Here is a 26,739-nt window from a genome sequence, read left to right on the forward strand (position 1 = left end):
CCGGTGGTCTGTGCCGGCCTGCCGGGGGGCTGTGCCGGCCTGCTGGTGGTCTGTGCAGGCTCCGGTGGTCTGTGCCGGCCTGCCGGGGGGCTGTGCCGGCCTGCCAGGGGGTCTGTGCAGGCTCCGGTGGTCTGTGCCGGCCTGCCAGGGGGCTGTGCCGGCGGTCTGTGCAGGCTCCGGTGGTCTGTGCCGGCCTGCCGGGGGGCTGTGCCGGCCTGCCGGGGGGTCTGTGCAGGCTCCGGTGGTCTGTGCCGGCCTGCCGGGGGGCTGTGCCGGCCTGCCGGTGGTCTGTGCAGGCTGCGGGGGTCTGTGCAGGCATCATCCGATGGGACTACAAGTCCCATCGGTCGATGCCTGCTACCATGACAGTGATTGACACATTAGCCAATGATGGGACAGTAGTAGTCCCATCATCCGGCTAATGTGTTGAATGTAAAAAAAAAAAAAAAAAAAAAAAAAAAATTTACATGCTACATACATACAACATGCATACTACATATATACTACATGTAACATACATACTACATACATGCTACATACTACATGCATGCTACATACTACATACATAATACATACATAATACATATATACTACATGCATGCAACATGCATACTACATATATACACTACATGTAACATACATACTACATATATACTACATACATACTACATACATGCTACATACATACTACATACATACACTACATGCATGCAACATACATACTACATATATACCACATGCATGCAACATGCATACTACATATATACTGCATATATACTACATGCATGCAACATACATATATACTACATACAATACATACATATAGACATACAGTACATATAACATAGAGTACATACTCACCGTCACTTGTCACTTTGATCCCCGAAGCCATTGTCGCCTGAGGAATAAATATCAAAATAAAAAAACACCAATATACTTACCCCGATCCGCAGAAGTCCACGAGGGTCCCACGTCCATCTTGCGTGGAGAACAGCAGCATCAGCTGATGCTACCGTTCTCTACCAGCTCCAGGAATACAATGACGGAAGGTAGGTATCCTTCCGCACTGTATTCCTCCACCACTTTAAAAAAAAAAAGTCCCTAGTCTCACTTTATGCCATTGCTGCGTGGGAAATTCGGAGCCTGCACAGACCACCGGCAGGCCGGCACAGCCCCCCGGCAGGCCGGCACAGACCACCGGCAGGCCGGCACAGCCCCCCCGGCAGGCCGGCACAGACCACCGGAGCCTGCACAGACCACCGGCAGGCAGGCACAGACCCCCGGAGCCTGCACAGACCACCGGCAGGCCGGCACAGCCCCCCGGCAGGCCGGCACAGACCACCGGCAGGCCGGCACAGCCCCCCGGCAGGCTGGCACAGACCACCGGAGCCTGCACAGACCACCGGCAGGCCGGTACAGACCCCCGGACAGTCGGCACAGCCCCCCCGAAGGCCCGAACTGACGGCGCATCATGATGCGCACAGACAGCGCATCATGATGACGTCATTTCGGCAGCCAATCAGAGCCACAAAAGTGGCTCATTGCATTTTGGACTTCCGATTCCGGTATCCGATACGAAAAAAGTATCGGTACTCGGTATCGGAATTCCGATACGGCAAATATCGGCCGATACCCGATACTTGCGGTATCGGAAAGCTCAACACTAGTTATGAGTATCCACCCCTTCCATTTACCAGATCCAGAGGGAAAAAAAAAAAAAAAAGTTTTGAGAAGACAAGAGGAAAAAAAAAAAAAAAGGCAAGCTAGCAGCCCCCACCATTGTGCCCAGCGCGGCTGCGAGTACACAGCTGGTTCCTTATCACTGGAGCACACAGCAAACTCTAGCCCCCCCTCAGACTTCAGCTACTGGGAACCCTGCTCCTCAGCCCCCCTTCCATGCTAATGCTGGCGCTGTGCCAGACTCGGACACTTTCAGAGAAATTGTTATACTCCCGCTGTTTTAATCGGGGTAGATGGCAGACCCAATTAATATACTTTTATAAACCCCATAAAAGCCTTCCCCGAGGTTACTATTCAGTTTGTAATCTCTCCCTCATGTCCAGTAAATTTACCAGGGGCAGATTTATTATCACAGTTCTGCTCCAGAATACAATTCCAAGATGATGGTCAGATGGCTCTTACGTTATATAATCCCTATGTAGATGAAGACAGTGAGGAAATCTGTATTTTGCATGCCCTTCCCATGGTTATGATGGCCCTGATAGGCCCAGATCCACCCCCAATATTGCCTGAGGATCAACGACTCACCCCATACCTCTCAGAGATACCATCTAAACTCTGGTCAAAAGGGCCAAATGATATAGGGAAAATGCATCCCGCATAATGCAACCCCTTTACAACGCCTTGAAAGACGGTATAATGAACTATAAGGAAAGATGGCAGTGATGAGGATTACCTCCAATATGATTGTTCCCAACTTCTGATAAAAGAAACAGCTACTCCACCAAATGCCAGTGAGAATCCACTCCCAAATCCTGATCTGGTGTTATATACGGACTCACGGTATGCATTTGGTATTGCTCACGATTTTGGGGTCTATGGGCCAATCGAGGGTTTATTACTACTGCCGGAACCCCAGTGAAAAATGCTGAAGCTGTTAAAACCTTCATGGACTCGATCAAATTACCTACTCAGGTGGCCATTATCAAAGTTAAGGCGCACGGTCCTAGGAACAGACCACAGACTGTTGGCAACGCATTTGCGGATATGCAAGCAAAAGCCGCCGCTCTCTTACCCGTTGAACCAACCATACCAACTATGGTGACCACACGCTCTCAGCGTAAAGTTACAAGAAGCATTGACCCTACAAGAACCTGATGATCTACAACAGACTGAAGTTTTCTGTCAAACCCTGCGAGACCGCTTAATGACAACGCAGAGAATGTCTCCAAAGGATGAGGTGAAGCAATGGAAGACTGATGGGGCACGTATGGATAATGGTCTCTGGAAAAAGGACCAACTCGTATGTCTTCCTAAGCGGATGTACCCTGCTATTGCCATATGGGCACATGGACCTACACATCGAGGAAAGAATCAGGCCCTTGCACTGGTGCAAAAATTCTACTGGGCCCCGGATCTCCAGTTGGCCGGAAGCATTCCCTGTTTCCAACATGACTGCAAAGACCACAGCGAAGAAACTGGTCATGGAAGTTATATGCAGATATGGGGTTCCAGAAGTTGCTGAAAGTGATCAAGGCCCGGCCTTTCCTTCCCATGTGTACCAAGAAGTTCTGACAATGCTTGGATCCACTGTAGCCCTCCATACTCCGTACCACCCACAATCCAGTGGGGAACTTGAGAGGTTGAATGGCACACTGAAGGGACAATTGACCAAAATGATGCAGGAGACTACAGCTCCATGGCCAGAGCTCCTACCCATTGTACTATACCACATTCATACTACCCCTATTACAAAGCATGGCCTGTCCCCATATGAGATATTGTTTGGTACTAGGCCCCCAGTTGCAAATTTCCAGCCTCAGCAGTTATAAGAAGAGACTGACCGTGCTGTTCAATGTGTTATTCAGCTTAGTGAAAATCTTGCTAACACCCATGCTCTAGTTTCTTCTTCTTTTCGAGATTCAGCAGAAACCGGCACCTGTCATAACCTGAAGCCTGGTGATTTGGTAGTCATGAAGAGGCATGTCAGGAAGCACGGACTAGAACCCTTGTATGACGGTCCCTATCAAGTTCTCCTCATCACCCAACAAGCCAATAGCAAATAAAGGGGACATAATGTTTTGGTTTTCTGCATTTTTCATATTATTATTGGTAGAAGTTAAAAGTTAAAGTTAGAAGATATTCAAAGACTCAGCGATCAATACGATAAAGACAATGATCGTACTAAGGACAGTTGGTGGTCAGACACCTTCTCCTTTCTCAATCCAGCCAATTGGTTTAAGGGTATTGGGGGCTGGATAGCTGGGATCTTACAGAGCTTGTTACACATTGCTACCTGTATCCTTGTTGTATATGTGATACTAAACCTTGTTCTTTGGTGTATTTCTGTATGTATTAGGAAATTCTGCAATAAGACAGCTAATGATACCAAAGGCGTCGTTGCCCCTGCTCTTCTCTGCACCGATCTCAAAAGGCTATCTGATGAAGATGTTGAAGCCAAGCACATGCCTACCTACAAAAGATCCCCGACACCGTCATCAAAAATTATTCATGAACTGCAGTATACAGGGGGCAACACTGTGGAATAATTTGGAAATCACTGGATCAACCGTGAAGGGTTAATTTAGCCCTCCCAAAATAGCTACCCCGACAATGCCACAGGGTCTCCGATCCAAAGGCAGAGCGGCTGTCACAGCTGCCTGCTCCCACAATGCTGCAATCATGTTTGATCGCAGTGTGCCGGGGGTTAAACTGCCGGGAGCGGTCTGTGACCGCTCCTGACACATAGTGCCAGGTGTCAGCTGTGATAATCAGCTGACACCTGGCCGCGATCAGCTGCGCTCCTCCCATCAGCGCAGCTGATCGCATATGACATACTATTCCGTCCATGGGGATTAAGTCCCAGGGCACATGGACGGAATAGTACGTCTAATGGCAGAAAGGGGTTAAGTGGGGGTGCCTGGACATAACTGAGCTAATGAGCAGTATTTGGGCCTGGGCCATTTGTCAGTCCCGTGGAAGGTGCAGCTTGCTGTAGGTTTTGTCCATTTTCCTGGACTGTGTCCCTCAAGCCATTTAGATAACACAGGTTTAGTATGTTCCTTTCGTTATTCCTTTTTATTTCATGTATTGTTCCTCTTGGTCTGCAAAACGCACCCCTGAAGCCATACGCTACCTGTAACGAGTGTCCAATCGGTAGGCATAAACGATTGGTGGTAGCAGAGGGTTGGTATTGAGTTCTGGTGGAGTTAGCAGTGACAGTACCAGGGGTGTATATATGTGTAAATAAATATAAAGTATATAGTGAATGTCCGGTATGTGTTGCCGAGGCGGAGGTCCTCTGCGCTGTAAGCCTGGAATGTTTCTCTGGGACCTGTAGTTCCACAAGCCTTACTTAGTATATGTGGGCTGGGCTTGCAGGTTAGCTGGAGAGCTCGGAGGGTCTGCCTAACCACCTACCTCCCATCAATGGGTGTGTCTCGGGGATATGATGAGACTGTTGTTTGGTCTCATGGTCTCTGTGTTGGAAGGTCCTGGAAGAGGAAAGGTTTCCTGGAGAACACATGGAAGAGGACATGTGCCTGCAGAGTCCGTGACGGCTATCTGTCTTGAGGAAAGCTACCATCCTTCTGAGGGTCTGGAACTGACAGCTTGGAGCTTGTTGAGCAGGTCATAGTACTGGTCAGTGATCCCAGTAAGGCAGTTCCCCTGGAAGTCAGGACTGACAGAATGTCAGCGTGTGGAGCGGAGTTCCTGGAAGGTAACTTCATACAAGGAGGTTGTAGGAGAGGCAGACAGGTGCATCTGCTATTGAAACAGACTGGTGGTCATAACCTATTCATTGATGTAATGAAAAGGCCTGTACTTTATGCGGTTTATGCTGTCTAAATAAACTGGTTAGACTGTTTAAGTGGAAAATTGTTCCTGTGTGCCTCAATCCAGCTGCCAAGTGAGGGTTCCTCAACACATTCATCACTATATATATAATTTCATGTGTTAGTGTCAGGAAAATATGAGTTATTTCCTAATAGCTTAGGTACACATCCAGGGTTGCCCCCCTCCCCCTTGGTTTGTTAAAGAAGAAGCTCACCAGCGATCCCCTTCGCAGCTGCAGCCCCCTGTGTCCGCCTCTGTGAAATTCTATCCACTCCCCCTCCCTACATTTCAGCAGATGGGTCACTTTTATTATTCTGGCCAGTTAAGTGGTTTTTCCCTCCCAAAACTTTGTCTATTCCAGATCGAACTTAACACACAATAATCCTAGGGACAGGAAAAATAGATTTCCAGGATCAGTATAATTAGAGCTACGCCTGGCGACGTTTTGCAGCCGGTACGGCCTTCAGAAAACGGGGAAATAGTTTCTGCCCCCCTGTAACACGCAGACATGTCATATTTGGACTCAAAAGAATGGTTACATCGCAGGGGAACATGTAACGTTGCCCTGTGAGCCCCAGCCATAGATATGGCAAGTAGAAGCTTTTAATAACTTTTCAAAAGGAGCGTACGTCGTGTAACACAGCCCACCAAGTGAGGTCAGCAAGGGAGGAGTCCCGAGGGTTTGGGGGCAAAGCATAAAACTGAAACGCTGAATTGGTGGAGGTGTCAGAAGCCCGTAGAGCCAGCTACTCCACCTGCTGTGCTGATGAACCATTTTTCCCTTTGGGACGTTTCTCCTCCCCTTTATCGACACGTCATTCCTGTGACTGAGAGTAAGTTTCTTATTTTAATCCCTTTTATTTGTAACGGTCTGGACATACTGTATTTTGTTTCTTTTGTACTTTTGTAAAATACTGCTGATACTTTCTGGAGTAAATTTATAAATTTACTAGTTTCGCTCTTTTTGCTCTATAACAGAACCAACACGTACTCCGCACCAAATCACGCTACCTGTGGTTCGGCTTCTCCCCCGATATAGGCTTTAGCATCAAACCAGGAACTGGTGGCAGGATAGTGTCCTGGTGGTATTGGGGAACCCTGGCAGTGATGGATCGGAGGTTTATGTGTATATTCCCTGCCTGGGACTGGTGATATACAAACCGCCCTCACTGCAAAGTGCTCGATAACCAATACACGACAAGGCAACCTATCCAGCGACTACTTAGTGTAGCTCCCTGACTGACCTGAGGATAAGGGGGCGCCAGAGAGCTGCAAAGTTCCTAACCGGAACTGAAAGTGGAAACAAAAGTTGTGGGGATATATATATCCATGACAATCATGACAAAATGGGAGGTGTTTATACCATGCACTCACTGTTCCTTTCCCAATAACCGGTCTAGTGGTGGAAGCAGCCACGGACTCGTCCATCATTCATCAAACAATTGTGTAATTGCCCTGACATTTGGAAGCAGCAGAGTTGGGTCTCCGGATAACGAGTGGCAGCAGAGGGATCTGTGGGAGGTCTCCAGTGTCACCTGTGACAAAGTGGTAACAGTGATGATAACTGCATAACTTCCCCAGCTGTTAGTATCGGAATATTCACGTTGTAAAAGGCAGCAGACTTGCTGGGAGTTTCTGCATCACTCCATAGGCTTGAAGGGCAAGTAAGCTGCAGGGGATCCTCCAATAGTCATTTGCACCATCTTATGTATTTGTTGGGACTGTACAATATGTTGTGGACTGTTGGTGATCCAATAAAGTATTGCCACAATGATTCTGTCACGGGTTTACCATGACAGAGAGGAGTCAGAAGACCTCAGCATCTAATTTCTCCTACTCCTGCGCTGATAAGAAGCACTTCACCTTCATATTAAATGGTGCAGGTTTCTTTTAGCAAGGCAGGGGTTAATCTGCTCAGTTGAGAGCTCTGAAGCTTTCCTGCATTAAGGCTCTCAGATGCGCAGTTAGCCACTCTCATCTCCTATATAATCTGGGCCATGGCTAGCACTGATTGTCAGAGTTAGCTTACACTGAATGGTTAGGAGATGGTGGTTTGTGGTGGTTGTGTGATAAGGCATTTTGTGGATTTATCTAAGACTGGTTTTGTTTGTGTGAAAATCCTCTCCTTCTACTTCGGTTTTACCCCATCCTCCACGCCCCGATGCATTCCTGTTGTTTATTTCTATGATTGTTTGTTTTTTTTTTTTGCTGCTCCTGTTCGTATTACCTTGTTAGTCTGGTTGGTGCGTTACGGTACACTACTACTCCCCTCGGTGGATGAAGGGTACAGACTGAGGACAGATTCAGGAACTAAGGTGAGGTATGTGGCCCTGGCGTCTTCACCATTAGAAGGAATCCGAGGAACAGGGATAGTTAAAGTGCCCCCTAGCATTAGAGACAGGGAAGGAGCCCCTGGTCCCAGGTCACCGCACAACAGAGTTGTGAAATTGTCTGTGGCAAAAACAGTTTTTTGGTCCATGATGGATCCTATCACTGCACTGACAGGGCATCTGCAACTGCTCAGCCCGGAGGTGGCAGATCTACGCACTGACTTTTTGCATCACCTTGACACATCAGGTTTGTGGACAGTGACTCCCTGGCAACCCTTAGTGGAGCTTAAGATTGCTTTGCCTTGCCGGTTTTCCGGGGTGTGTGACAAGTTTGTTGTTTTCAGGGAGAACTGTAAACTATACTTTAGGTTACGTCCTTGTTCTTCAGGAACTGAGGATCAACGGGTGGGGATAATATCTCTCCATTAGGGGGACCCCCAAGAATGGGCATTTTCTCTCCGGTCAGTCTCAATGGTGGAGGAATTTTATTCTGGCACGGAGTCATACATACAACGACCTTGACCGCATCTCCCCGAGTCCACGCTGCGCCAGTTTCAGCAGGGAGACCAGATGGTGGAGGAGTATTGCTCAGAGCTTCGAGGTGGTCCACTGACACCAATGTAAGGAACTGCACACCATAGCTAGTTCTGTCAAGTGATAACAGTAAGGATGAAGGATGCCGCTGCTTTATAGGAGACTCCGATTTCGCTTGAGGAGGACATGTCTGTCCCGGTGGTCCGACACAGACAAATAGACAGCCCAATTTGCGGATGTTGGGACCCGGGATACCCGACAACAGAGCAGTGACGTTTTTACCATCACTATGTGTTGTCCGAGTAGTAGTCTGCTCACAAGGAAGGCGTACAGGGTTTCAGTCTGATGAGCCCTGGTCCATGCGGTCTTTCTAAAGACAACCAGGCCAGCGGACAAAAGCTCCCACTGACACCAGAGTCTCCACAGTGTGAAATCTACAGCTCCGTCACTACGATGATGAACAAACGTTTAGTCATTAGGGCCTAAATCGGCTTTTTCTCAGACTGTTCCTGACATTTCTGCCTTTTACAGCTTCTAGCTCCAGCGGCAGCTCAGAACTAGACTGCCATTTCTAACAGAGTCACAGCAAACTGTCTCTTCAGGGAGGAAGAGGACTAGAATTCTAGCGCCACCTATAGGAAGTAGCAATCCTAACAGTTCATGGTGACTAACGAGCTTCGTCACATGACAGAATAAAAGCCGAAACCAGAATCTCAATTTACAGACACTGTTTCGGGGTACTGCCCCTCATCAGTGCAAAGTATGAATTACACAAGGCTGAAGTAGAAACTCATTCAGTTGTATCTGATCAGTAAAATGTTTTCTTTTCTGTTTTTTTTTTAATAAGCTTAATAATAACAAGCAGAAAAGATCTTAACAATAACAATAATAATATAGAATCCGCTGAGCAGCCCGCCTGGACCTGACTACACCTAAAACACGGCTGGAGAAACAAGAAAAGAGGCACAAACATGGGCATCCAAGTAGCACCAAAGGGGTTAATCAAAAGGGTTCAATGACTTTGGCCACTGATCTCACAGCAGATTATTATTATGCTATGCTTATAACGTGCTTTGTAGTCATCATCATCATCACTGTCCCCAATGGGGTTCACAATCTACATTCACCTTCACTCTTGGGAGTGTGGAAGGAAACGAGGGAACCTGGAGGAAACCGGAGAGCCCCACGCAAACACGGGGAGAACATGGAAGCTCCTTGCCTCACGCCACACGTGGGTCCCGGTATCCTGACCCTAACGAGTTCCGGGCATCACAGCTGCCATTACGTGGGCAGACAATTTACATAAAATGTGAGTAACCGGTGTTTATAAAGGGTTAATGACTTTGGGCACTGACAGTACCCCGTGGTCAGACAGGCATGCCCCGGTCCAGGCTGGAGGGATCCATGTCTGATGCAGCGGGAGACCATCGGACCCCTGTGATTACACCTCCGTGCTCACTTTCCACCACTTTTCCATTTCTGTCCAGGTGTAGTCACATCCTGGCCACGCACCGCTTCGCACGATATTATTGGGCGCCACTTCTGCTCATTATTAAAACCTTGAAAAACAAATAGAAAATAGCGTAAATGCAGCCTGGTTACACAGCGCTGTGCAGCCGCAGCCCTGACTGTGCTGGAGATCAAATATTCACATATCAGCCTGGTTACACAGCGCTGTGCAGCCGCAGCCCTGACGGTGCCGGAGCGCAAATATCCACATATCAGCCTGGTTACACAGCGCTATGCAGCCGCAGCCCTGACGGTGCCGGAGCGCAAATATTCACATATCAGCCTGGTTACACAGCGCTGTGCAGCCGCAGCCCTGACGGTGCCGGAGTGCAGATATTCACATATCAGCCTGGTTACACAGCGCTGTGCAGCCGCAGCCCTGACGGTGCCGGAGCGCAAATATCCACATATCAGCCTGGTTACACAGCGCTGTGCAGCCGCAGCCCTGACGGTGCCGGAGCGCAAATATTCACATATCAGCCTGGTTACACAGCGTTGTGCAGCCGCAGCCCTGACGGTGCCGGAGTGCAGATATTCACATATCAGCCTGGTTACACAGCGCTGTGCAGCCGCAGCCCTGACGGTGCCGGAGTGCAGATATTCACATATCAGCCTGGTTACACAGCGCTGTGCAGCCGCAGCCCTGACGGTGCCGGAGTGCAGATATTCACATATCAGCCTGGTTACACAGCGTTGTGCAGCCGCAGCCCTGACGGTGCCGGAGTGCAGATATTCACATATCAGCCTGGTTACACAGCGCTGTGCAGCCGCAGCCCTGACGGTGCCGGAGTGCAGATATTCACATATCAGCCTGGTTACACAGCGCTGTGCAGCCGCAGCCCTGACGGTGCCGGAGTGCAGATATTCACATATCAGCCTGGTTACACAGCGCTGTGCAGCCGCAGCCCTGACGGTGCCGGAGCGCAAATATTCACATATCAGCCTGGTTACACAGCGCTGTGCAGCCGCAGCCCTGACTGTGCCGGAGCGCAAATATTCACATATCAGCCTGGTTACACAGCGCTGTGCAGCCGCAGCCCTGACTGTGCCGGAGCGCAAATATTCACATATCAGCCTGGTTACACAGCGTTGTGCAGCCGCAGCCCTGACGGTGCTGGAGCGCAGATATTCACATATCAGCCTGGTTACACAGCGCTGTACAGCCGCAGCCCTGACGGTGCCGGAGCGCAAATATTCACATATCAGCTTGGTTACACAGCGCTGTGCAGCCGCAGCCCCATCGACAGTGCCGGAGCGCAAATATTCACATATCAGACTGGTTACACAGCGCTGTGCAGCCGCAGCCCTGACGGTGCCGGAGCGCAGACATTCACATATCAGCCTGGTTACACAGCGCTGTGCAGCCGCAGCCCTGACGGTGCCGGAGTGCAGATATTCACATATCAGCCTGGTTACACAGCGCTGTGCAGCCGCAGCCCTGACGGTGCCGGAGTGCAGATATTCACATATCAGCCTGGTTACACAGCGCTGTACAGCCGCAGCCCTGACGGTGCCGGAGCGCAGATATTCACATATCAGCCTGGTTACACAGCGCTGTGCAGCAGCAGCCCTGACGGTGCCGGAGCAAAGATATTCACATATCAGCCTGGTTACACAGCGCGGTGCAGCCGCAGCCCCACCGACGGCGCCGGAGTGCAGATATTCACATATCAGCCTGGTTACACAGCGCTGTGCAGCCGCAGCCCTGACGGTGCCGGAGCGCAAATATTCACATATCAGCCTGGTTACACAGCGCTGTGCAGCCGCATCCCCACCGACAGTGCCGGAGTGCAGATATTCACATATCAGCCTGGTTACACAGCGCTGTGCAGCCGCAGCCCCACCGACAGTGCCGGAGTGCAGATATTCACATATCAGCCTGGTTACACAGCGCTGTGCAGCCGCAGCCCCACCGACGGTGCCGGAGTGCAGATATTCACATATCAGCCTGGTTACACAGCGCTGTGCAGCCGCAATGCCACCGACAGTGTCGGAGCACAAATATTCACATATCAGCCTGGTTACACAGCGCTGTGCAGCCGCAGCCCCACCGACGGTGCCGGAGCACAAATATTCACATATCAGCCTGGTTACACAGCGCTGTGCAGCCGCAGCCCTGACGGTGCCGGAGCGCAAATATTCACATATCAGCCTGGTTACACAGCGCTGTGCAGCCGCAGCCCTGGTGGTGCCGGAGCGCAAATATTCACATATCAGCCTGGTTACACAGCGCTGTGCAGCCGCAGCCCTGACGGTGAAGGAGCGCAAATATTCACATATCAGCCTGGTTACACAGCGCTGTGCAGCCGCAGCCCCACCGACGGTGCCGGAGCGCAAATATTCACATATCAGCCTGGTTACACAGCGTTGTGCAGCCGCAGCCCCACCGACAGTGCCGGAGCGCAAATATTCACATATCAGCCTGGTTACACAGCGCTGTGCAGCCGCAGCCCAGACGGTGCCGGAGCACAAATATTCACATAGACTGGTTACACAGCGCTGTGCAGCCGCAGCCCCACCGACGGTGCCGGAGCGCAAATATTCACATATCAGCCTGGTTACACAGCGCTGTGCAGCCGCAGCCCTGATGGTGCCGGAGTGCAGATATTCACATATCAGCCTGGTTACACAGTGTTGTGCAGCCGCAGCCCCACCGACGGTGCCGGAGCGCAAATATTCACATATCAGCCTGGTTACACAGCGCTGTGAAGCCGCAGCCCTGATGGTGCCGGAGTGCAGATATTCACATATCAGCCTGGTTACACAGCGCTGTGCAGCCGCAGCCCCACCGACGGTGCCGGAGCGCAAATATTCACATATCAGCCTGGTTACACAGCGCTGTGCAGCCGCATCCCTGATGGTGTCGGAGTGCAGATATTCACATATCAGCCTGGTTACACAGCGTTGTGCAGCCGCTGCCCTGATGGTGCCGGAGTGCAGATATTCACATATCAGCCTGGTTACACAGCGCTGTGCAGCCGCAGCCCCAGCGACGGTGCCGGAGCACAAATATTCACATATCAGCCTGGTTACACAGCGCTGTGCAGCCGCATCCCTGATGGTGCCGGAGCGCAAATATTCACATATCAGCCTGGTTACACAGCGCTGTGCAGCCGCTGCCCTGATGGTGCCGGAGTGCAGATATTCACATATCAGCCTGGTTACACAGCGTTGTGCAGCCGCAGCCCCACCGACGGTGCCGGAGCGCAAATATTCACATATCAGCCTGGTTACACAGCGCTGTGCAGCCGCAGCCCTGACGGTGCCGGAGCGAAGATATTCACATATCAGCCTGGTTACACAGCGCTGTGCAGCAGCAGCCCTGACGGTGCCGGAGCGAAGATATTCACATATCAGCCTGGTTACACAGCGCGGTGCAGCCGCAGCCCCACCGACGGCGCCGGAGTGCAGATATTCACATATCAGCCTGGTTACACAGCGCTGTACAGCCGCAGCCCAGACGGTGCCGGAGCGCAAATATTCACATATCAGCCTGGTTACACAGCGCTGTGCAGCCGCAGCCCTGACGGTGCCGGAGCGCAAATATTCACATATCAGCCTGGTTACACAGCGCTGTGCAGCCGCATCCCCACCGACAGTGCCGGAGTGCAGATATTCACATATCAGCCTGGTTACACAGCGCTGTGCAGCCGCAGCCCCACCGACGGTGCCGGAGTGCAGATATTCACATATCAGCCTGGTTACACAGCGCTGTGCAGCCGCAATGCCACCGACAGTGTCGGAGCACAAATATTCACATATCAGCCTGGTTACACAGCGCTGTGCAGCCGCAGCCCCACCGACGGTGCCGGAGCACAAATATTCACATATCAGCCTGGTTACACAGCGCTGTGCAGCCGCAGCCCTGACGGTGCCGGAGCGCAAATATTCACATATCAGCCTGGTTACACAGCGCTGTGCAGCCGCAGCCCTGGCGGTGCCGGAGCGCAAATATTCACATATCAGCCTGGTTACACAGCGCTGTGCAGCCGCAGCCCCACCGACGGTGCCGGAGCACAAATATTCACATATCAGCCTGGTTACACAGCGCTGTGCAGCCGCAGCCCCACCGACAGTGCCGGAGCGCAAATATTCACATATCAGCCTGGTTACACAGCGCTGTGGAGCCGCAGCCCAGACGGTGCCGGAGCACAAATATTCACATAGACTGGTTACACAGCGCTGTGCAGCCGCAGCCCCACCGACGGTGCCGGAGCGCAAATATTCACATATCAGCCTGGTTACACAGCGCTGTGAAGCCGCAGCCCTGATGGTGCCGGAGTGCAGATATTCACATATCAGCCTGGTTACTCAGCGTTGTGCAGCCGCAGCCCCACCGACGGTGCCGGAGCGCAAATATTCACATATCAGCCTGGTTACACAGCGCTGTGCAGCCGCAGCCCTGATGGTGCCGGAGCGCAGATATTCACATATCAGCCTGGTTACACAGCGCTGTGCAGCCGCAGCCCCACCGACAGTGCCGGAGCGCAAATATTCACATATCAGCCTGGTTACACAGCGCTGTGAAGCCGCAGCCCTGATGGTGCCGGAGTGCAGATATTCACATATCAGCCTGGTTACACAGCGCTGTGCAGCCGCAGCCCCACCGACGGTGCCGGAGCGCAAATATTCACATATCAGCCTGGTTACACAGCGCTGTGCAGCCGCGTCCCTGATGGTGCCGGAGTGCAGATATTCACATATCAGCCTGGTTACACAGCGTTGTGCAGCCGCTGCCCTGATGGTGCCGGAGTGCAGATATTCACATATCAGCCTGGTTACACAGCGCTGTACAGCCGCAGCCCCACCGACGGTGCCGGAGCACAAATATTCACATAGCAGCCTGGTTACACAGCGCTGTGCAGCCGCATCCCTGATGGTGCCGGAGCGCAAATATTCACATATCAGCCTGGTTACACAGCGCTGTGCAGCCGCTGCCCTGATGGTGCCGGAGTGCAGATATTCACATATCAGCCTGGTTACACAGCGTTGTGCAGCCGCAGCCCCACCGACGGTGCCGGAGCGCAAATATTCACATATCAGCCTGGTTACACAGCGCTGTGCAGCCGCAGCCCCACCGACGGTGCCGGAGCGCAAATATTCACATATCAGCCTGGTTACACAGCGCTGTGCAGCCGCAGCCCAGACGGTGCCGGAGCACAAATATTCACATAGCCTGGTTACACAGCGCTGTGCAGCCGCAGCCCCACCGACGGTGCCGGAGCGCAAATATTCACATATCAGCCTGGTAACACAGCCCAGACGGTGCCGGAGCGCAAATATTCACATAGCCTGGTTACACAGCGCTGTGCAGCCGCAGCCCCACCGACGGTGCCGGAGCGCAGATATTCACATATCAGCCTGGTTACACAGCGTTGTGCAGCCGCAGCCCCGACGGTGCCGGAGCGCAAATATTCACATATCAGCCTGGTTACACAGCGCTGTGCAGCCGCAGCCCCGACTGTGCCGGAGTGCAGATATTCACATATCAGCCTGGTTACACAGCGCTGTGCAGCCGCAGCCCTGACGGTGCCGGAGCGCAGATATTCACATATCAGCCTGGTTACACAGCGTTGTGCAGCCGCAGCCCCACCGACGGTGCCGGAGCGCAAATATTCACATATCAGCCTGGTTACACAGCTTTGTGCAGCCGCAGCCCTGACGGTGCCGGAGTGCAGATATTCACATATCAGCCTGGTTACACAGCGTTGTACAGCCGCAGCCCAGACGGTGCCGGAGCGCAAATATTCACATATCAGCCTGGTTACACAGCGCTGTGCAGCCGCAGCCCCACCGACGGTGCCGGAGTTCAGATATTCACATATCAGCCTGGTTACACAGCGCTGTGCAGCCGCAATGCCACCGACAGTGTCGGAGCACAAATATTCACATATCAGCCTGGTTACACAGCGCTGTGCAGCCGCAGCCCCACCGACGGTGCCGGAGCACAAATATTCACATATCAGCCTGGTTACACAGCGCTGTGCAGCCGCAGCCCTGACGGTGCCGGAGCGCAAATATTCACATATCAGCCTGGTTACAAAGCGCTGTGCAGCCGCAGCCCTGGCGGTGCCGGAGCGCAAATATTCACATATCAGCCTGGTTACACAGCGCTGTGCAGCCGCAGCCCCACCGACGGTGCCGGAGCACAAATATTCACATATCAGCCTGGTTACACAGCGCTGTGCAGCCGCAGCCCTGACGGTGCCGGAGCGCAAATATTCACATATCAGCCTGGTTACACAGCGCTGTGCAGCCGCAGCCCTGGCGGTGCCGGAGCGCAAATATTCACATATCAGCCTGGTTACACAGCGCTGTGCAGCCGCAGCCCTGACGGTGCCGGAGCGCAAATATTCACATATCAGCCTGGTTACACAGCGCTGTGCAGCCGCAGCCCCACCGACGGTGCCGGAGCGCAAATATTCACATATCAGCCTGGTTACACAGCGTTGTGCAGCCGCAGCCCCACCGACAGTGCCGGAGCGCAAATATTCACATATCAGCCTGGTTACACAGCGCTGTGCAGCCGCAGCCCAGACGGTGCCGGAGCACAAATATTCACATAGACTGGTTACACAGCGATGTGCAGCCGCAGCCCCACCGACGGTGCCGGAGCGCAAATATTCACATATCAGCCTGGTTACACAGCGCTGTGAAGCCGCAGCCCTGATGGTGCCGGAGTGCAGATATTCACATATCAGCCTGGTTACACAGCGTTGTGCAGCCGCAGCCCCACCGACGGTGCCGGAGCGCAAATATTCACATATCAGCCTGGTTACACAGCGCTGTGCAGCCGCAGCCCTGATGGTGCAGGAGTGCAGATATTCACATATCAGCCTGGTTACACAGCGCTGTGCAGCCGCAGCCCCACCGACAGTGCCGGAGCGCAAATATTCACATATCAGCCTGGTTACACAGCGCTGTGAAGCCGCAGCCCTGATGGTGCCGGAGTGCAGATATTCACATATCAGCCTGGTTACACAGCGCTGTGCAGCCGCAGCCCCACCGACGGTGCCGGAGCGCAAATATTCACATATCAGCCTGGTTACACAGCGCTGTGCAGCCGCATCCCTGATGGTGCCGGAGTGCAGATATTCACATATCAGCCTGGTTACACAGCGTTGTGCAGCCGCTGCCCTGATGGTGCCGGAGTGCAGATATTCACATATCAGCCTGGTTACACAGCGCTGTGCAGCCGCAGCCCCACCGATGGTGCCGGAGCACAAATATTCACATATCAGCCTGGTTACACAGCGCTGTGCAGCCGCATCCCTGATGGTGCCGGAGCGCAAATATTCACATATCAGCCTGGTTACACAGCGCTGTGCAGCCGCTGCCCTGATGGTGCCGGAGTGCAGATATTCACATATCAGCCTGGTTACACAGCGTTGTGCAGCCGCAGCCCCACCGACGGTGCCGGAGCGCAAATATTCACATATCAGCCTGGTTACACAGCGCTGTGCAGCCGCAGCCCCACCGACGGTGCCGGAGCGCAAATATTCACATATCAGCCTGGTTACACAGCGCTGTGCAGCCGCAGCCCAGACGGTGCCGGAGCACAAATATTCACATAGCCTGGTTACACAGCGCTGTGCAGCCGCAGCCCCACCGACGGTGCCGGAGCGCAAATATTCACATATCAGCCTGGTAACACAGCGCTGTGCAGCCGCAGCCCAGACGGTGCCGGAGCGCAAATATTCACATAGCCTGGTTACACAGCGCTGTGCAGCCGCAGCCCCACCGACGGTGCCGGAGCGCAGATATTCACATATCAGCCTGGTTACACAGCGTTGTGCAGCCGCAGCCCCGACGGTGCCGGAGCGCAAATATTCACATATCAGCCTGGTTACACAGCGCTGTGCAGCCGCAGCCCCGACTGTGCCGGAGTGCAGATATTCACATATCAGCCTGGTTACACAGCGCTGTGCAGCCGCAGCCCTGACGGTGCCGGAGCGCAGATATTCACATATCAGCCTGGTTACACAGCGCTGTGCAGCCGCAGCCCCACCGACGGTGCCGGAGCGCAAATATTCACATATCAGCCTGGTTACACAGCGTTGTGCAGCCGCAGCCCCACCGACGGTGCCGGAGCGCAAATATTCACATATCAGCCTGGTTACACAGCTTTGTGCAGCCGCAGCCCTGACGGTGCCGGAGTGCAGATATTCACATATCAGCCTGGTTACACAGCGTTGTGCAGCCGCAGCCCTGACGGTGCCGGAGTGCAGATATTCACATATCAGCCTGGTTACACAGCGTTGTGCAGCCGCAGCCCCGATGGTGCCGGAGAGCGGATATTCACATATCAGTCTGGTTACACAGCGCTGTGCAGCCGCAGCCCTGACGGTGCCGGAGCGCAGATATTCACATATCAGCCTGGTTACACAGCGCCGTGCAGCCGCAGCCCTGACAGTGCCGGAGCGCAAATATTCACATATCAGCCTGGTTACACAGCGCTGTGCAGCCGCAGCCCCACCGACAGTGCCGGAGCGCAAATATTCACATATCAGCCTGGTTACACAGCGCTGTGCAGCCGCAGCCCCACCGACGGTGCCGGAGTGCAGATATTCATATATCAGCCTGGTTACACAGCGCTGTGCAGCCGCAGCCCCACCGACAGTGCCGGAGTGCAGATATTCACATATCAGCCTGGTTACACAGCGCTGTGCAGCCGCAGCCCCACCGACGGTGCCGGAGAGCAAATATACACATATCAGCCTGGTTACACAGCGTTGTGCAGCTGCAGCCCCACCGACAGTGCCGGAGCGCAAATATTCACATATCAGCCTGGTTACACAGCGTTGTGCAGCCGCAGCTCCACCGACAGTGCCGGAGCGCAAATATTCACATATCAGCCTGGTTACACAGCGTTGTGCAGCCGCAGCTCCACCGACAGTGCCGGAGCGCAAATATTCACATATCAGCCTGGTTACACAGCGTTGTGCAGCTGCAGCCCCACCGACAGTGCCGAAGCGCAGATATTCACACATCAGCCTGGTTACACAGCGCTGTGCAGCTGCAGCCCCACCGACGGTGCCGAAGCTCAGATATTCACATATCAGCCTGGTTACACAGCGCTGTGCAGCCGCAGCCCCACCGACAGTGCCGGAGCGCAAATATTCACATATCAGCCTGGTTACACAGCGTTGTGCAGCCGCAGCTCCACCGACAGTGCCGGAGCGCAAATATTCACATATCAGCCTGGTTACACAGCGTTGTGCAGCTGCAGCCCCACCGACAGTGCCGAAGCGCAGATATTCACACATCAGCCTGGTTACACAGCGCTGTGCAGCTGCAGCCCCACCGACGGTGCCGAAGCTCAGATATTCACATATCAGCCTGGTTACACAGCGCTGTGCAGCCGCAGCCCCACCGACAGTGCCAGAGCGCAGATATTCACACATCAGCCTGGTTACACAGCGTTGTGCAGCTGCAGCCCCACCGACAGTGCCGGAGCGCAGATATTCACATATCAGCCTGGTTACACAGCGTTGTGCAGCCGCAGCCCCACCGACAGTGCCGGAGCGCAAATATTTACACATATTAGCCTGGTTACACAGCGCTGTGCAGCCGCAGCCCCACCAACAGTGCCGGAGTGCAGATATTCACATATCAGCCTGGTTACACAGCGCTGTGCAGCTGCAGCCCCACCGACAGTGCCGGAGTGCAGATATTCACATATCAGCTTGGTTACACAGCGCTGTGCAGCCGCAGCCCCACCGACAGTGCCAGAGCGCAGATATTCACACATCAGCCTGGTTACACAGCGTTGTGCAGCTGCAGCCCCACCGACAGTGCCGGAGCGCAGATATTCACATATCAGCCTGGTTACACAGCGTTGTGCAGCCGCAGCCCCACCGACAGTGCCGGAGCGCAAATATTTACACATATTAGCCTGGTTACACAGCGCTGTGCAGCCGCAGCCCCACCAACAGTGCCGGAGTGCAGATATTCACATATCAGCCTGGTTACACAGCGCTGTGCAGCTGCAGCCCCACCGACAGTGCCGGAGCGCAGATATTCACATATCAGCCTGGTTACACAGCGCTGTGCAGCCGCAGCCCCACCGACAGTGCCAGAGCGCACATATTCACACATCAGCCTGGTTACACAGCGTTGTGCAGCTGCAGCCCCACCGACAGTGCCGGAGCGCAGATATTCACATATCAGCTTGGTTACACAGCGCTGTGCAGCCGCAGCCCCACCGACAGTGCCAGAGCGCAGATATTCACACATCAGCCTGGTTACACAGCGTTGTGCAGCCGCAGCCCCACCGACAGTGCCGGAGCGCAGATATTCACATATCAGCCAGGTTACACAGCGCTGTGCAGCCGCAGCCCCACCGACAGTGCCGGAGCGCAAATATTCACATATCAGCCTGGTTACACAGCGCTGTGCAGCTGCAACGCCACCGACAGTGCCGGAGCGCAGATATTCACATATCAGCCAGGTTACACAGCGCTGTGCAGCCGCAGCCCCACCGACAGTGCCGGAGCGCAGATATTCACATATCAGCCTGGTTACACAGCGCTGTGCAGCCGCAACGCCACCGACAGTCCCGGAGCACAGATATTCACATATCAGCCTGGTTACACAGCGCTGTGCAGCCGCAATGCCACCGACAGTGCCGGAGCGCAGATATTCACATATCAGCCTGGTTACACAGCGTTGTGCAGCCGCAGCCCCACCGACAGTGCCGGAGGGCAGATATTCACATATCAGCCTGGTTACACAGCGTTGTGCAGCTGCAGCCCCACCGACAGTGCCGGAGCACAGATATTCACATATCAGCCTGGTTACACAGCGTTGTGCAGCCGCAGCCCCACCGACAGTGCCGGAGCGCAGATATTCACATATCAGCCTGGTTACACAGCGTTGTGCAGCCGCAGCCCCACCGACAGTGCCGGAGAGCAGATATTCACATATCAGCCTGGTTACACAGCGTTGTGCAGCCACAGCCCCACCGACAGTGCCGGAGCGCAGATATTCACATATCAGCCTGGTTACACAGCGTTGTGCAGCCGCAGCCCCACCGACAGTGCCGGAGAGCAGATTTTCACATATCAGCCTGGTTACACAGCGTTGTGCAGCCGCAGCCCCACCGACAGTTGATGGAGCCGAGGAGCAGATATACACAATCAGCCGTGGTGAGAACAAGCCTTTATGGGAACATTTCTACATGTGCACTTTCAGCAGCCTCATGCGCACTACCTGCAGAGGTGGTGCACTTTCAGCAGCCTCATGCGCACTACCTGCAGAGGTGGTGCACTTTCAGCAGCCTCATGCGCACTACCTGCAGAGGTGGTGCACTTTCAGCAGCCTCATGCGCACTACCTGCAGAGGTGGTGCACTTTCAGCAGCCTCATGCGCACTACCTGCAGAGGTGGTGCACTTTCAGCAGCCTCATGCGCACTACCTGCAGAGGTGGTGCACTTTCAGCAGCCTCATGCGCACTACCTGCAGAGGGGGTGCACTTTCAGCAGCCTCATGCGCACTACCTGCAGAGGGGGTGCACTTTCAGCAGCCTCATGCACACTATCTGCAGAGGTGGTGCACTTTCAGCAGCCTCATGCGCACTATCTGCAGAGGTGGTGCACTTTCAGCAGCCTCATGCGCACTATCTGCAGAGGGGGTACACTTTCAGCAGCCTCATGCACACTACATGCAGAGGGGGTGCACTTTCAGCAGCCTCATGCACACTATCTGCAGAGGTGGTGCACTTTCAGCAGCCTCATGCGCACTATCTGCAGAGGTGGTGCACTTTCAGCAGCCTCATGCGCACTATCTGCAGAGGGGGTGCATTTTCAGCAGCCTCATGCACACTATCTGCAGAGGGGGTGCACTTTCCGCAGCCTCATGCGCACTATCTGCAGAGGGGGTGCATTTTCAGCAGCCTCATGCACACTATCTGCAGAGGGGGTGCACTTTCCGCAGCCTCGTGCACACATCTGCAGAGGTGCCGACCAACGCTGAGGAATTTCAGGCAGTCGCAGCTTATCCTGCGGGCAGTACTGCGAGCATCATTCTTACAAAAGGACACGGCCGATGCCCAACACTGCTATGCTGACAGCAGAGAGCGCTTCTAGCAACACTGGAGAGGTCCTATAGGAACCTCTGTCTGGGTTATTAGACGGATCATACAGCCTTTATCACATGGATTTTCAGAAGTACACCAGCCTCATCAGGTCTGAGATCTCTGTAATCTTCTATGCACGTTGCATTGTGAAAACTGATCACAAAGGGTAAAGCTGGATTTCACAGCAGCACACGGATGGAATACACGGACCCCGTTTTCTCACCAGCAGAGGGAGCAGGCACTGGTGTCGCTCTCTTACGGTATAGACACTTAGTCGCTCTCCAGGTAGGGCCGTTGCTGCACCTAGACACAGGACATTGCTGAGAGCCTCACACAGCACCGACCTCACTGCAGACCACCCTGGCGGAAGGACATCTAGCACCAGCACACGAGGGTAGATACGGATATTCTCCAAACCTAGACCGGAGCACATCCTGAGGAAAGAAATGGAAAACCTGAAGGTCAAAAGACTGAGGAAAAAAAACAGAGAAGAGCGAAACAAGGACATTACAGCAGAGGACAGCGCAGCAACGGTGCGTCACAGGGTGGCGAGAAGCATCATGACCGGAGCACAGGACTGAGATAACTATGGAGGACAGCGCAGCAACATACTACATGTGACCACAGAAGTATCACGACCGGAGGACAGGACTGAGATAACTATGGAGGACAGTGCAGCAACATACTACATGTGACCACAGAAGTATCACGACCGGAGCACAGGACTGAGATAACTATGGAGGACAGTGCAGCAACATACTACATGTGACCACAGAAGTATCACGACCGGAGCACAGGACTGAGATAACTATAGAGGACAGCGCAGCAACATACTACATGTGACCACAGAAGTATCACGACCGGAGCACAGCACTGAGATAACTATGGAGGACAGCACAGCAACATACTACATGTGACCACAGAAGTATCACGACCGGAGGACAGGACTGAGATAACTATGGAGGACAGCACAGCAACATACTACATGTGACCACAGAAGTATCACGACCGGAGGACAGGACTGAGATAACTATGGAGGACAGCGCAGCAACATACTACATGTGACCACAGAAGCATCACGACCGGAGCACAGGACTGAGATAACTATGGAGGACAGCACAGCAACATACTACATGTGACCACAGAAGTATCACGACCGGAGGACAGGACTGAGATAACTATGGAGGACAGTGCAGCAACATACTACATGTGACCACAGAAGCATCACGACCGGAGCACAGGACTGAGATAACTATGGAGGACAGCACAGCAACATACTACATGTGACCACAGAAGTATCACGACCGGAGCACAGGACTGAGATAACTATGGAGGACAGTGCAGCAACATACTACATGTGACCACAGAAGTATCACGACCGGAGCACAGGACTGAGATAACTATGGAGGACAGTGCAGCAACATACTACATGTGACCACAGAAGTATCACGACCGGAGCACAGGACTGAGATAACTATGGAGGACAGCGCAGCAACATACTACATGTGACCACAGAAGTATCACGACCGGAGGACAGGACTGAGATAACTATGGAGGACAGCACAGCAACATACTACATGTGACCACAGAAGTATCACGACCGGAGGACAGGACTGAGATAACTATGGAGGACAGTGCAGCAACATACTACATGTGACCACAGAAGTATCACGACCGGAGCACAGGACTGAGATAACTATGGAGGACAGCGCAGCAACATACTACATGTGACCACAGAAGTATCACGACCGGAGGACAGGACTGAGATAACTATGGAGGACAGCGCAGCAACATACCACATGTGACCACAGAAGTATCACGACCGGAGCACAGGACTGAGATAACTATGGAGGACAGCGCAGCAACATACTACATGTGACCACAGAAGTATCACGACCGGAGCACAGGACTGAGATAACTATGGAGGACAGTGCAGCAACATACTACATGTGACCACAGAAGTATCACGACCGGAGCACAGGACTGAGATAACTATGGAGGACAGCGCAGCAACATACTACATGTGACCACAGAAGTATCACGACCGGAGCACAGGACTGAGATAACTATGGAGGACAGCACAGCAACATACTACATGTGACCACAGAAGTATCACGACCGGAGCACAGGACTGAGATAACTATGGAGGACAGCGCAGCAACATACTACATGTGACCACAGAAGTATCACGACCGGAGCACAGGACTGAGATAACTATGGAGGACAGCGCAGCAACATACTACATGTGACCACAGAAGTATCACGACCGGAGGACAGGACTGAGATAACTATGGAGGACAGCGCAGCAACATACCACATGTGACCACAGAAGTATCACGACCGGAGCACAGGACTGAGATAACTATGGAGGACAGCGCAGCAACATACTACATGTGACCACAGAAGTATCACGACCGGAGCACAGGACTGAGATAACTATGGAGGACAGCGCAGCAACATACTACATGTGACCACAGAAGTATCACGACCGGAGCACAGGACTGAGATAACTATGGAGGACAGCGCAGCAACATACTACATGTGACCACAGAAGTATCACGACCGGAGGACAGGACTGAGATAACTATGGAGGACAGTGCAGCAACATACTACATGTGACCACAGAAGTATCACGACCGGAGCACAGGACTGAGATAACTATGGAGGACAGCGCAGCAACATACTACATGTGACCACAGAAGTATCACGACCGGAGCACAGCACTGAGATAACTATGGAGGACAGTGCAGCAACATACTACATGTGACCACAGAAGTATCACGACCGGAGCACAGGACTGAGATAACTATGGAGGACAGCGCAGCAACATACTACATGTGACCACAGAAGTATCACGACCGGAGGACAGGACTGAGATAACTATGGAGGACAGCGCAGCAACATACCACATGTGACCACAGAAGTATCACGACCGGAGCACAGGACTGAGATAACTATGGAGGACAGCGCAGCAACATACTACATGTGACCACAGAAGTATCACGACCGGAGCACAGGACTGAGATAACTATGGAGGACAGTGCAGCAACATACTACATGTGACCACAGAAGTATCACGACCGGAGCACAGGACTGAGATAACTATGGAGGACAGCGCAGCAACATACTACATGTGACCACAGAAGTATCACGACCGGAGGACAGGACTGAGATAACTATGGAGGACAGTGCAGCAACATACTACATGTGACCACAGAAGTATCACGACCGGAGCACAGGACTGAGATAACTATGGAGGACAGCGCAGCAACATACTACATGTGACCACAGAAGTATCACGACCGGAGCACAGCACTGAGATAACTATGGAGGACAGTGCAGCAACATACTACATGTGACCACAGAAGTATCACGACCGGAGCACAGGACTGAGATAACTATGGAGGACAGCGCAGCAACATACCACATGTGACCACAGAAGTATCACGACCGGAGCACAGGACTGAGATAACTATGGAGGACAGCGCAGCAACATACTACATGTGACCACAGAAGTATCACGACCGGAGCACAGGACTGAGATAACTATGGAGGACAGTGCAGCAACATACTACATGTGACCACAGAAGTATCACGACCGGAGCACAGGACTGAGATAACTATGGAGGACAGCGCAGCAACATACTACATGTGACCACAGAAGTATCACGACCGGAGGACAGGACTGAGATAACTATGGAGGACAGTGCAGCAACATACTACATGTGACCACAGAAGTATCACGACCGGAGCACAGGACTGAGATAACTATGGAGGACAGCGCAGCAACATACTACATGTGACCACAGAAGTATCACGACCGGAGCACAGCACTGAGATAACTATGGAGGACAGTGCAGCAACATACTACATGTGACCACAGAAGTATCACGACCGGAGCACAGGACTGAGATAACTATGGAGGACAGTGCAGCAACATACTACATGTGACCACAGAAGTATCACGACCGGAGCACAGGACTGAGATAACTATGGAGGACAGCACAGCAACATACTACATGTGACCACAGAAGTATCACGACCGGAGCACAGGACTGAGATAACTATGGAGGACAGCGCAGCAACATACTACATGTGACCACAGAATCATCACGACCGGAGCACAGGACTGAGATAACTATGGAGGACAGTGCAGCAACATACTACATGTGACCACAGAAGTATCACGACCGGAGCACAGGACTGAGATAACTATGGAGGACAGCGCAGCAACATACCACATGTGACCACAGAAGTATCACGACCGGAGGACAGGACTGAGATAACTATGGAGGACAGCGCAGCAACATACTACATGTGACCACAGAAGTATCACGACGGGAGCACAGGACTGAGATAACTATGGAGGACAGTGCAGCAACATACTACATGTGACCACAGAAGTATCACGACCGGAGCACAGGACTGAGATAACTATGGAGGACAGCACAGCAACATACTACATGTGACCACAGAAGTATCACGACCGGAGGACAGGACTGAGATAACTATGGAGGACAGCGCAGCAACATACTACATGTGACCACAGAAGTATCACGACCGGAGCACAGGACTGAGATAACTATGGAGGACAGCGCAGCAACATACTACATGTGACCACAGAAGTATCACGACCGGAGCACAGGACTGAGATAACTATGGAGGACAGCACAGCAACATACTACATGTGACCACAGAAGTATCACGACCGGAGCACAGGACTGAGATAACTATGGAGGACAGCGCAGCAACATACTACATGTGACCACAGAA

At 52.9% G+C, this 26,739-nt stretch overlaps 1 protein-coding gene across 5 annotated transcripts in view; it reads right to left on the reverse strand.

Moving 5' to 3' along the window:
* The window catches only part of M1AP (meiosis 1 associated protein), a 209,922-nt gene that overhangs the window by 103,171 nt on the left and 80,012 nt on the right, over positions 1 to 26,739 (reverse strand). For all 5 annotated transcript variants that reach the window (XM_073586833.1, XM_073586836.1, XM_073586832.1 and 2 more), the window contains exon 2: positions 22,190 to 22,400. In XM_073586833.1, the coding sequence (XP_073442934.1) occupies positions 22,190 to 22,399 (210 nt within the window). In that variant the 5' untranslated portion in view covers position 22,400. The remainder of the gene's footprint in view (positions 1 to 22,189; positions 22,401 to 26,739) is intronic.

This window comes from Dendrobates tinctorius, unplaced genomic scaffold, assembly GCF_039654945.1.
Source record: "Dendrobates tinctorius isolate UK_male_01 unplaced genomic scaffold, ASM3965494v1 ptg000096l, whole genome shotgun sequence".
Classification (NCBI taxonomy): domain Eukaryota; kingdom Metazoa; phylum Chordata; class Amphibia; order Anura; family Dendrobatidae; genus Dendrobates; species Dendrobates tinctorius.